Source organism: Galeopterus variegatus, unplaced genomic scaffold, assembly GCF_000696425.1.
Source record: "Galeopterus variegatus unplaced genomic scaffold, G_variegatus-3.0.2 Scaffold4530, whole genome shotgun sequence".
In the NCBI taxonomy this organism is placed as follows: domain Eukaryota; kingdom Metazoa; phylum Chordata; class Mammalia; order Dermoptera; family Cynocephalidae; genus Galeopterus; species Galeopterus variegatus.
The window spans coordinates 104,438-117,014 of record NW_007730641.1 but is presented as its reverse complement, the minus strand read 5'-3'; the positions used below and the strand labels follow the sequence as shown (position 1 = coordinate 117,014).

The following is a 12,577-nucleotide window of genomic DNA, read 5'->3' as shown; positions in this document are numbered from 1 at the left end:
ATAATTCCTTGTAACACCAAGATCATGGGTTCGGATCCCCATGCCAGTCAGCCACCCAAAACAAATTTAATAGCTTAACTTCTTCACCAATATAAAAGCCATGTATACTAATCCTACCAAATCAAGGAATTAGCTCTTTGCACTTATGTATTTCATGGTGGGGGATTAGATCCATTTATTAAAAAACCAGGCTGAAAAACAAATAAGCAAAAGTCTTTGTCAATCTGGAGATTTTAATATATTTATTTGGAAACCAGGTTCTGTGAAAGAGTACACTAAATAGTCATATATCTTCTCTTCAACCAAAGACTTGGAGACAGGATTCTTTGGGTCAGCGCAGAGGCAATGATACATGCACGAATTTCCTCATAGGTATTTCCAACATGAGCCTGGACAATCTTCAGATGAGCAAATGAGATCCTGGGATAGGGAAGGGGTATAAACTAGGGTCATTCTTATATCAAAAACTTTTTTTTTTTTTTACTAATAGCTGTTGAAATCTAAAACTGGGCCCAAACCCTGCCTCTGTATTCCTAATATGCCAGTCTGTGCCAAAACAGACTATGGTTTTCAAACTCCTAATGTGGTGAATAATTTAAAAACTAACAAGAATCCAATTTCCAGCTATAAACTTCTAAGCCATTTTGTAGTTAATTGCCTCGAAAGCTGTAAACAGTTTTTTGTAAGGTATTATGAAAGGCTGAAGGTAACTAATGTGAGTCAGTTCAATTCTGTGATAGAGACTGAGTGATCACGATATCTACACTGATATGTAATGGTTGAGTAAAGCTTAGAAGATCATCAGGGCTGAAAGATAATTTTCAAAAGTAAGTTTAGATAGCAGGGAAGTTACCCTTTCTGTAAGGCCCAAACTAATAGTCTCCTTCGGGCACAGATATATTTTCCTACTAATGGCAGGATTTCTGTCTTAATATTCATCAAGATTTCTGCAAGCTTTCATTAATTGCCAGTCAATGTGTTAACACTCACCATACTAGATTTGCCAATAGACCTTTAAACATATTTTTTATTTTGTGATAATGTAATAAATGATATTGTCCTTATTTACTTTTAAGAGGAGAATAGATTCATGGTTGTCTGAAAATGCATTTGTGCTAGGGTAGAATTAGAGAACCTTCATTATATAGTTCACATATGTCTTCAAATATGTGATGACCATTCAAAAGAAACAGGGGAACTAAGAATGACAATTTCATAAAATTATATTATTCCAATCTTCTGTATCTAAAGACCCCTTTCAAGCCCTTTAGAACAGTAGAGTAAAAATAATCTTTTTCAACTGAACAAAGCTTTGTGGTTTAGTCTAACTGAGCCCAGAGTTCCTAGAAGCACCCTGTCTTACTGTCTTACAGTCTTACACACACTAGGTGTTCAACAGCTCCACTAAATAAATGAATATTAAGGCTTTTAGTGTCAAAAGTATTGACAAAGGAGACAGGGAGCGAGAAGAATCAGTGAGAAGTCTATAGCTGCGCTACTCAAAAGTGTGACCTATGGACCAGTGCCAGTCCACCAACTATAACTGCTCCACTACAAGGAGCTGACATCAGAATGTGAATCACCTCCATCAGTAAGCAAACTGTGCAGTTCAGGTGACTTTTTTGCGGCTGGCCAGTATAGGGATCTGAACCCTTGACCTTGGTGTTATCAATACTGCCTAGGTGACTTTTTTGGAGAAGACTTTCTCTTTGAGAAAAGCACTGAGTAGATTTACATTCTGGAGCAAGCTTCCTATCTCCTTATGGACCTATAAAACAGTTTGCAGACTAGCCACTTTGAACAGCAGTGGTACAGTACTAGAGAGTAGAGTCAATGAAGAAAGAAGAGTCAATGAAGAAAGAAAATGGAATTTGTGGTTATGTATGCAGAAAGAGACCAAAAAAGCAAGAAGTTTTAAAACTGTTTACGTAAATAAGGATTAAGCACAAAAGGAAGAGAAAAAGTGAGATGATGCCCTTGCATAAAACATTTATTGAGAAACATTTATTGAAGTTATTGACGAAGAGGTTTTTCTTCATAAACAATTCTGTTGTAGACACACCTCTGGTCCTTAATCATCAATATACTCAAATGGTTCTGGGGGTTCTGGCTCTTGTTCTTCCTCCTCGATTTTTGGGCCATGTGCTGCCACAGGTTCCACCAGCTCTTCAATGTCTTCACTGGTATCCTTCAGAATGATGATGCCTCCAATGGAGAGCTGTAAACACAGAGAAGGAGTGAAGAAGCACAAGCTCCACTCATATTTCAAGCCTGTTCCACAATCTAGAGTCCATACTTATTAAATGGTACCTGAAAACTACTTGAATGATTTGGAAGTAGAAAACTGGGGTAGAACTATACTATGATAAAAATAACTGTGATCTATAAGGAGTATTTATAAACTTAACCCGGTGGCTCTGGATGGTATAACAAGTTACGCTGTTCTACTTGGACAAGGCATCCCAATTTAAGAATAGTATTTTCCAGCTATAGACCTGACCTGAATACTAGCCTCGGTCTCACTGCAGGGAGAATACTTATTGTCCAAATACAGTATTCTAACGCTTTCCTACTCAAGATGTGGTCCTGGACCAGCAGCAAGCACCATTATCATCTGGGAGCTTATTAAAAATGCAGAAAAGCTGGTCCCACCCTACATCTACAGAATCTGCATTTTAACGAGATCCCCAGTTGAGCTGTATGCAGATTAAAGTTTGAGAAGCACATTAGTCTAATACACACTTTATTATTTGTGGTATGACCATCATTTTGGACACAAGAGAAACTACAAATGAAAAGTAAATTTTTCTCCAGCAATTTCAGAACAATGTAGAGAATAAAAAATATTGCAGACATATGAGTGTTTTTCACATTAAATCTATAAATCCTTGTGATGCAAGCCAATGAAAAAATAGGTGGAAGATGAAAAGGAAGTAGACTGTAGCACAAATTCTATTAAGCCCTCTCCCAAACATATTAGCAGAAGGTAAATTCAAACACCAAACTATTCACCCATCTCTGGTGTGTTAATCTTATTCTATTTGCTTGCCTGTGTCAAAGGAAATGGAAAGCTGCTCTCTGTAATTAAATCAGTCAACAGTGCCAGGGCACATCTGGACAAAGCATATTTCTACCAAAGCACATTACTGGGAAGGACAAGAAGCACAAGACATTAGTCAAATGATTCACATACGTATAAGCATCTCTGCAGTTCACTCTAATCCGATTTTTACTTATCAGACAGACCTCTTGCCCTGCCATGCTATGAACCTGTGTGCCTTCATGAATTTCTAAATCATTTCCCTTCTCCCAACACACACATAACCACGCACATTAATCCATAATTCTCTCCCTGAAAAACTTTGCCTTTCTTAAAGAGGATACATCTTATGAACAGACCCTACCTCTACCACCACCCCAAAAGCAATCAGAGTATACGGCCACTGTCTTAATCCTTCACGGCCTAAAAGTTTACTTGAACCTTCTAATGGACCAAATAAAGATGGATCTTCTACCAAAAAGAGGAAAATACCCATGTTCCCAAGAAGACTTTCTGTTTTTTGGAAACATATAGTTCCAGGTTATAACTACCATTTCATGCATAACTAGAATGAAATAATCCAACTCAAATTCTGCAATATAATCAACATATGGAAAGAGCTGTTTACAGCTTACATGGTTTAGATTTATTAATGTTTTATTCACTTATGTAAATTAATTTATTTTTTTCATTGTACATGTTTGCAGGGTACAGTTTGTTGTTTCAAAACATGCATATATTGTATAACAATCCAGTCAGAATACGTAGCATATCTATCACCTAAACATTTATCATTTCTTTGTGGTTTTAACATTCAAGGTCCTCTTTACTGGCTATCTTGAAACATCCAATACAATATTATTAGCTATTGTCACGCTAGAGCACCAGAACTTATTTTTCCTATCAATATGTTGGTGAGAAAATTCACACTCTCTAAGCAGAGAGTAAGATACATGATTTTCTGCTCTTTGGGAAGGCTAATGACAACTCTAGACACAGGCAGTGGATCACTTCCTGCTGGCAGGTGCTCCACTCTTCCTTTAAGATGGACAGGAAGCAGAGTAGGAATGTTATCTATTTTCAAAACTACAGCTGCCTGTTTCAAATGCAATGTCTGAGGAAGGGTCTGATGATTCTGCCATTGAGTACAGGGGAGTGAGTCACTGGACACCCTTTCTTCACTGCACATACACAGAAGCAGTCTTTTCTTAATGGAGATATAATTCACATAGCATAAAACTCACTCTTTTAAAGTGTGCAATTTAGTACATTCACAAACTTGTGCAAACACTCCTGCTATCTAGTTCAAGAACACCTGCATCGACCTAAGAGAAACTGTGTCCATTAGCAGTCACATTTCAGTTTCCCCTTCCCTAGCCCCTGGCAACCTATAATCCAACTTTTGTCTCTATAGATTTACCTATTCTGAACATTTCATATAAAGGGAATGATAATATATGGCCTTTTATGTCTGGTTTCTTTCACTTAGCATAATGTTTTGAGTTTCACAGATACTGTAACATGTATCAGTGTGCCTTTCCTTTTTATTGCTGAGTAATATTCCATTGCACATATCACATTATTTATTCATCAGTTGTTGGACATTTAAGTTGTTTCTACTTTTTGGCTATCATGAAAAATACTGATATGAACATCAGAGTACAAATTTTTGTGTGCACATAGTTTTCATTTCTCTTGGGTATAAACCTAGGAATGAAATTGCCAGGTCTTATGATAAGATTGCATTTAATTTTCTGAGGGCACTATCCAGTGCGCCACCGGGCCGGCCCAAAGCTCCAAACTTTTTCACAGTGGCTACAACAGTATATATTCCCATCAGCACTCTATGAGGGTTCCAATTTCTCTATATCCTTGTCAACATCTGTTATTGTCTTTTTTTTTTTTTCCTTTTTGTCTTTTTCCGTGTCCGGCAATGGATCACAACCCTCAGTGTCGCCCCCGTACCGGACCGGGACCGGCAATGGGATTGCAACCCTCGGTGTCGCTCCCGCGCCTCGCTCAGCCAGTGAGCAGGAACCGGTCTGTATGTGGGATCCGAACCCTCGGCGGGAGTGCCACCGCGCTTCCCAAGCGGCGCACTATAGCAGTGTGCCACCGGGCCGGCCCCATATTGTCTAACTTTTTGATTATAGCCATCCCAGTGGGCATGAAGTACTATCTCACTGTAGTTTTTTTTTTTTTTAGGATCCGAACCAGTGGCCTTGGTGTTATCAGCACCGCACTCTCCCGAGTGAGCCACAGGCTGGCCCTCACTGTAGTTTTGATTTGTGCTTCCCCAATGACTAGTGATGTTGAGTATCTTTTCATGTGCTTATTAGGCATTTGTATATATTCTCTGGGAAAAGATCTATACAAATCCTTTGCCCATTTTAAAATTGGGTTATTTGTCTTTTTATTTTTGAGTAGTAAGAGTTCTTTACATATTTTCGAAACAAGTATTTTATCAGATATATGATTTGAAAATATTTTCTCCCATTCTGTGGGTTGTCTTTTCACTTTCTTAACAATGTACTTTGCAGCAGAAATGTTTTTTAATATGATAAAGTTCAATTTATATATTTCTTCTTTTTTTGGTTACTTATGCCTTAGGTATTATATATAAGAAAACAATGCCTAATCCAATAATGTAATCATGAAGATTTACATGTACGTTTTCTCCTAAGATATATACTTTTAGCTCTTGCTCTTACATTTACATCTTTGATCCATTTTCAGTTAATTTTTGTATATGATGTGAGGTAGGCAGGTCCAACATCATTCTTTTGCAGGTGGATATCCAATTATCTCAGCATCATTTCTTGAAAAGACTATTCTTCCCTTGTTGAATGGTCTTAATGCCCTTGCCAAAAATCAATTGACCATAAATATAGGGGTTTATTTCTGGACTCTCAATTTAATTCCATTGATCTATATGTCTATCCTTATGTCAGTACTACATTGTTTTGATTGCCATACCTTTGTAATAAGTTTTGAAATCAAGAAGTGTAATTTCTCCTATTTTGTTCTTTTTCAAGATTCTTTTGGCTATTCTGGGTCCCTCGCATTTCCATATGCATTTAAAATCGGCTTGTCGATTTCTGCAAAAAGGCAGCTGAGATTTTGGTAAGAATGTATTGAATCTATACATCAAACTGGGGAGTACTGCCATCTAAAAATATTTTCTTCCAATCCATGAACATGGGTTATTGGTCTGTAGTTTTTTCTTGTGATATCTTTGGTTTTACTGTCAGGGTAATATGAGTGGTCTTCAAAAATTTCATGGAAATACTTGTATTATCTTTTAATTCTATTTTTTCATAAGCTTTTTGAAGTATTCTCATATTGACCTCATAGAGTGAGTTGGGAAGTGTATCCTCCTCTTCTATTTTTTAGGATAGTTTGTGAAGGATTGGTGTTAAGTTTTCTTTAAACGTTTGGTAGAATTCACCAACAAAGCAATCTACCCCTGGGTTTTTCTTTGTAGGAAGTTTTCCAATTACTAATTCAATGTCTTTATTTGTTAAAGGTCTATTCAGATTTTCTATTTCTTCTTGTGTCAGTTTTCATAGTTTGTGTCTTTATAGAAAATTGTTCATTTCGTCTAAGTTATCTAATTTGTTGGCACACAATTACTCATAGCACTCTCTTATAATCCTTTTGTTTCTTTAAGGTCAGTCGTAATGTCCCATTTCTTTCCTGTTTTTAGTAATTTGAGTCTTTTTCTCTTTATCTAAGTAGAGATTTATCAATTTCACTGATCTTTTAAAAAACCAACTTTTGACATTGTTAATTTTCTCTATTATTTTTTCCCCCTATTTCATTAATTTCTGCTCAAATATTGATCATTTCCTTCCTTCTGATTGATTTTGGTTTAGTTTGCACTTCTTTTTTCTAGTTTCTCAAGATGGAAGCTTAGGTTATTGTTTTGAGATCTTTTTTCAGTATGGGTATTTACAGCTATACATTTCCCTCTAAGCACTGTTTGTACTAAATTCCATAAGTTTAACATATTGTATTTTCCTTTTCATTTCTCTCCAAGTATTTTCTAATTTCTCATGCATTTCTTCTTTGATCTATTGGTTATTTAGAAATGTATTGCTTCATTTCCACATCCTTGTGATTTCCCCAAATTTTATTCTGTTACTGATTTCTATTTTCATTCACTTGTGGTCAGATAATATATTTTGTATGATTTCAACCCTTTTAAATTTATTGATACTTGTTTTATGGCGTAATATATGGTGTACCCTGGAGCATGTTCTATGTCTACTTGAGAAGAATGTGTACTCTGCTATTGTTGGGTGGATTATTCTATTAATGTATTAGGTCTAGTTTGCTTATAATGTTATTCAAGTCATTTATTTCTTTGTTGATCTTCTGCCTAGTCGTTCTACCCGTTATTGAAAGTGGAGTACTAAAGTCTCCAACTATTATTGTTGAATTGTCTAATTCTCACTTTGGTTTTGTCAGTTTTTCCTTCATGTATTTTGGGGCACTGTTGTTAGATGCACATGTTTTAATAGCTGTATCTCCCTGATGGATCAACCCTTATAAAATACTCCTCTCTGTAGCAACAATTTTTTTTTTCCTTTTTGTCTTTTTTCGTGTCCGGCAACGGATCGCAACCCTCAGTGTCGCGCCCGTACCGAACCGGGACCAGCAACGGGATCGCAACCCTCGGAGCTGTGCCCACACGTCACTCAGCCAGTGAGCAGGAACCGGTCTGTATGTGGGATCCGAACCCTTGGCGGGAGCGCCACCGAGCTCCCAAGTGGCGCACTGTAGCAGTGCGCCACCGGGCCGGCCCTGTAGCAACAATTTTTGTCTTAAAGTCTATTTTGTCTATATTAGTATAGCTGCTCTAGCTCTCTTTTGGTTACTACTTGCATGGCATATCTTTTCCCATCCTCTGCTTTCTATCTGTGTCTTTGAATTTAAAGCATATCTTTTCGAGAGAGCATGTAGTTCGATCATGTAAAAAAATCCATTTGGCTAATCTCTGTCTTTTTTTTTTTTTTGTCTTTTTGTCTTTTTCCGTGTCCAGCAACGGATCGCAACCCTCAGTGTTGCCCCCGTACCGGACCGGGGACCGGCAACGGGATCGCAACCCTCGGTGTTGCTCCCGCGCCTCGCTCAGCCAGTGAGCGGGAACCGGTCCGCATGTGGGATCCGAACCCTCGGGAGGGAGCGCCGCCGCGCTTCCCAAGTGGCGCACTATCCAGTGCGCCACCGGGCCGGCCCTAATCTCTGTCTTTTAATTGGAGTGTTTAAGCTACTTACATTTCATGTAATTGCTGATAAGGTATGATTTACACCTGCAATTTTACTATTTGTTTTCTGTATGTCTTATATCTTTTTGTTCCTTTATTCCTCCACTGCTGGCTTCTTCGGCATTAAACAGATATTTTCTAGTGAACCATTTTATTTTATTATTATTTTTTTTCCTTTTTGTCTTTTTTCGTGTCCGGCAACGGATCACAACCCTCAGTGTCGCGCCCGTACCGGACCGGGACCGGCAACGGGATCGCAACCCTCGGTGTTGCTCCCACACCTCGCTCAGCCAGTGAGTGGGAACCGGTCTGTATGTGGGAACCGATCCCTCGGCGGGGGTGCCGCCGCACTCCCAAGCGGCGCACCGGGCCGGCCCTAGTGAACCATTTTAATTCCCTGTTCTTTTACTTTATCTTTTTGACTTATTTTCTTAGTGACTGCCTTAAGATTACAAATAATATCTTAACAATCTAGCTTGACTAATAACAATTTAATTTTGATGGTACATAAAAATTTTGCTCCTAGACAGCTGTGTTCTGCCACTCCTTTGTGCTGTTATTATAATGCCCTGCGCCTATGCTCCACTGTCATTAGTTCTTCATAACTGTGAAAGGCACTTGATATCTCATGTGCTTAAGATTATGCATTAGCTGTGTCCTCATACATCTGTTCTGGATATATCCCACTTCGACTGGCAAGAGAAGTTTATAGACACTATTAGAATTCTCTGTAACATGCCACTAAGATGAACTGGGTTGCAGATCACACAGTGACTACATTTAAGGTGGCCACTGGTATTTCTGTCAATTCACTGATTTAACACTAAAGAGCAACTACTACAGATCACGTAATGCTACAGATCAGCATTTACCATTGCTTTGTATGTAATAACCTATTTCATCTTTACAACTCTAGCATTACTATAATTTCACAGTTGAGAAAAAGAAACACAAAGAGATTAAATGATTTGTTTCAGTCACACAGCTAAGAAATGGCAGAGCTGAAATATAAGCCCAGTTATACCTAATTCCTGCTCTAAACCACTACATACACTATCTTCCATCCCCTGTCTTTGTCTCCTTTAGCTGATAGTCTAGTCGGGTAAGATCTTGGCTTACAAGTGTAGGTAAGAGTTGCCTTTGACCCACTGTCAGGTTGATAAGAATAAGTTTACTGTTGTGTAAGGACCTAGTGACCTCATATATGACATTTTAGACAGATCCAGTATCTGAATATCTTGAATGGGTCTACTGATGGGTCTCTAGTTTTCTAAATACAAGAACCTGGAAGATAAAGGCAGATCATGCTCAAATATCTGACTACAATTTGTTTCTAACATAAAAATTCTGCCTTGAAATAAATTAAATGGCATGAAGATCCTTTTCTAACTCTAAGATTCAATGTGTTTATGATAGCAGTGTAATTATACTGATGATCAACACCTACTGAACAGTGCCAGGTCTTCTTCTTAAGGTTTGCGTCTTTATTTGTTTAATTTGTGTCATATTCCTATGGGTTAGGGATGATAATCCAAATTTCACAGTAGAGAAAACTGAGGGAAAGAGAGGTTTAGTACCTTGTCCAAGATTCAAACCTAGTAGGTCTTGCTCTACATGTTCCTAATCACTATGCCGTGTTAGGAACTTCTATGGCATAAGTCTGTGGCAGAAGAGAGGAGTTTGTAGGGTTACACAGGGAAAGGAAAAGCTCCCCCAAATCTATATAAAGTGGAGGGGAATGTTCTCTCTTTTGCTAAGCTATTTCTTTGTGCTAGAGAGCTTGCTCCAATATTTTGGAGATTTATCATTCTCTAACGATATTCCATTTTCCCACAGATTAATATCCCACTGGAATATATAGCTAAGAGCCACTGGTAACTTACTGGTTTGAAAGGCTGGTATCTACAGGTCTCTGGCATGGTTAGGACCTTAAGTTGGGCAGGCATAACTCGAGCCGGGTTATCCAATAACTGGAAGTTTGGCTCAGGTTCTTTCTTCTTCTCTTTTTCTTCCTTTTTCTCTGCCTCATCCTAGAAAATTAAATAAACCAACAACAACAACAACAACAAAAAACCCTCAAAAATGGTTCACTTCTGTTCCACATCACTGAGTAATGCTTGATAAATTTACTGAGCAACTATTAGATATAAAAAGTAGTGGTAGACATAATGGAAGTACAACAAAAGTAATACCAGATTCAGAAGAAAGAGAAAGTAACTTTGCTTGGGGGTGAAAATAGTATTTGATTTGGTTTTAAGGGATGAGGAGGTTTTTCTACCAGCAGAGATCAGAAAAAGAGGGTCTATTTAAACAAATGATAATCCCTATGTATGAAAGAGCCTGATTTGTATCCTTCTATTCTCCCCACAAATGGATATAATTTCTAGAGGCTTTTTCAAGTAAAATTATATGATTTTATATGCTGGGAACAGAATAATTATTTGAAGTAAGCCAAGAACAATGTATAATAATGTTCCATCAAAAAAGCATCTAGATCATGACAGAGATAGATACATAAACCTACATGACAACCAAGCTATACCTACCACTTCCATTTTCTCCTCCTCCTTTTTTTCTTTTTCTTTTTCCTTCTTTTTAGCCTTGGCAGTAATAGATAACACAGCGGTGGAAACCTAGAGGAAGTGAACAAGGTAAATTATTGTAATCCCTTATCTACATACAAACGCACAAGCCCCAAAAGAATTCAGTCCTAAAATAATGTTTCCTGGCAATAAGTATTATAAAAAACAATGTAATCAATGAATGGGAAAAGCAAGCAAAACATTTATTTATATAACTTACTACTATTGTCATCAGGTGAATCTTTAGTTCTTGGAAGCTTGTGCTCTATATAACTCTAATCTGTTTTGATCTGTAGCCTACAATGGATATGAATTTGTTATCATACACCTCTGAGATTGAGATTTGGGTGCTATACCCTTTCTTGTTCTATAGGGAAAGCACTGGAAAACAAAAGTTTCTTTTTGTACTGGTCGTAGGGATGTTCTCACGGGACTAGATGCTTTGCAATGGTAGTAATACACAGTGTGTGGGTAGTTAGCCTGGAATTATCCTCCTAGATGGGGCTCACTGAATTCAAAGATGCAACAGGTATTTTGAAATGATGGGCAGTACTGATGTAAAAGCTGACTTTGTTTCAGACTTAAAAGGGGGGACTGAAACACAGCTGATGAAACAAGATGTTGTCAAAGGACGTTCATCAGCCAAGACACTAAAATTTGGTCAAATATATAATTATCCCTACTTACGCATAAAATTTACAGCAAATAATAAACTGGCTAATACGAAACATTATCTTGAGAGAAAGAACCATTTTCCTATATTTAAGGTGTCATGAAAGGATAATTTTACTGAGTAAAATATCATGGGCAAGTGCAGCTCTCTAATACATTATTCTTTGATTTAACACATATCATTGAGTGCCTTCATACACTGTTGGTAGGAGTATAAATTGATTATATCCATTTTGAAAGGTAAATTTATTAATACCTATGAAAGTAAATAATGCACATTACTTACAAAAATTTTTTTGGTGGCCGGCCGGTATGAGGATCTGAACCCTTAACCTGTATTATAACACTGCACTCTAACCAACTGAGTTAACCAGCCAGCCCTTGTACTTTCGATCAAGCAATTTCACATTTAAGATTCTAACCTACAGACATACTTGCACAAATGCACCAATATATGCACATAAAGACTTTCATTCCAGCCTCATTTACAGTAGTGACAAATTAGAAATAACCTTAAATGTACATCAAATAAAGAAGAACAGGTAAAGCAAACAATGGTAAATACATAATGACATTGCTCTACAGCTTTGGAAAAAAAAATTAGATCCATATATACTGAAAGTTTTAAACATATATTGTTAAAGTAAAAACAAGATGCAGAATAGCATGCAGAGAATAATCCTATTTGTGGTATTAAAAAAATACTTATGTGCAGAGAAGACCTTCAGAGGGAAGGTTTTGTGACTATAAGTTGTGACTCCTATGACATGGGACTTGGATGACCAAAGAGAAAAAGAGCTTTTACTTTATACTCTTGTGTAATGTTAGATTTTTACCATAAGAAATATTATTATTATTTTTTTTATTTTTTATTTTTTTTGTCTTTTATCTTTTTCCGTGTCTGGCAACGGATCGCAACCCTCAGTGTTGCCCCCGTACCGGACCGGGGACCGGCAACGGGATCGCAACCCTCGGTGCTGCTCCCGCGCCTCGCTCAGCCAGTGAGCGGGAAC

General features: G+C 37.5%; 1 protein-coding gene across 1 annotated transcript in view; it reads right to left on the bottom strand.

Annotated features, from left to right (window-relative positions):
• Window positions 1–216: 216 nt before the first annotated feature.
• PSMD1 (proteasome (prosome, macropain) 26S subunit, non-ATPase, 1) overlaps window positions 217–12,577 on the bottom strand; it is an 84,571-nt gene continuing 72,210 nt past the window's right edge. Inside the window, exons 20-24 of the mRNA XM_008587765.1 lie at window positions 11,249–11,259; window positions 10,857–10,943; window positions 10,194–10,340; window positions 2,063–2,218; window positions 217–420 (exon numbers count right to left, since the gene is read on the bottom strand). Of these exons, the coding sequence (XP_008585987.1) occupies window positions 2,072–2,218; window positions 10,194–10,340; window positions 10,857–10,943; window positions 11,249–11,259 (392 nt within the window). The 3' untranslated portion in view covers window positions 217–420; window positions 2,063–2,071. The remainder of the gene's footprint in view (window positions 421–2,062; window positions 2,219–10,193; window positions 10,341–10,856; window positions 10,944–11,248; window positions 11,260–12,577) is intronic.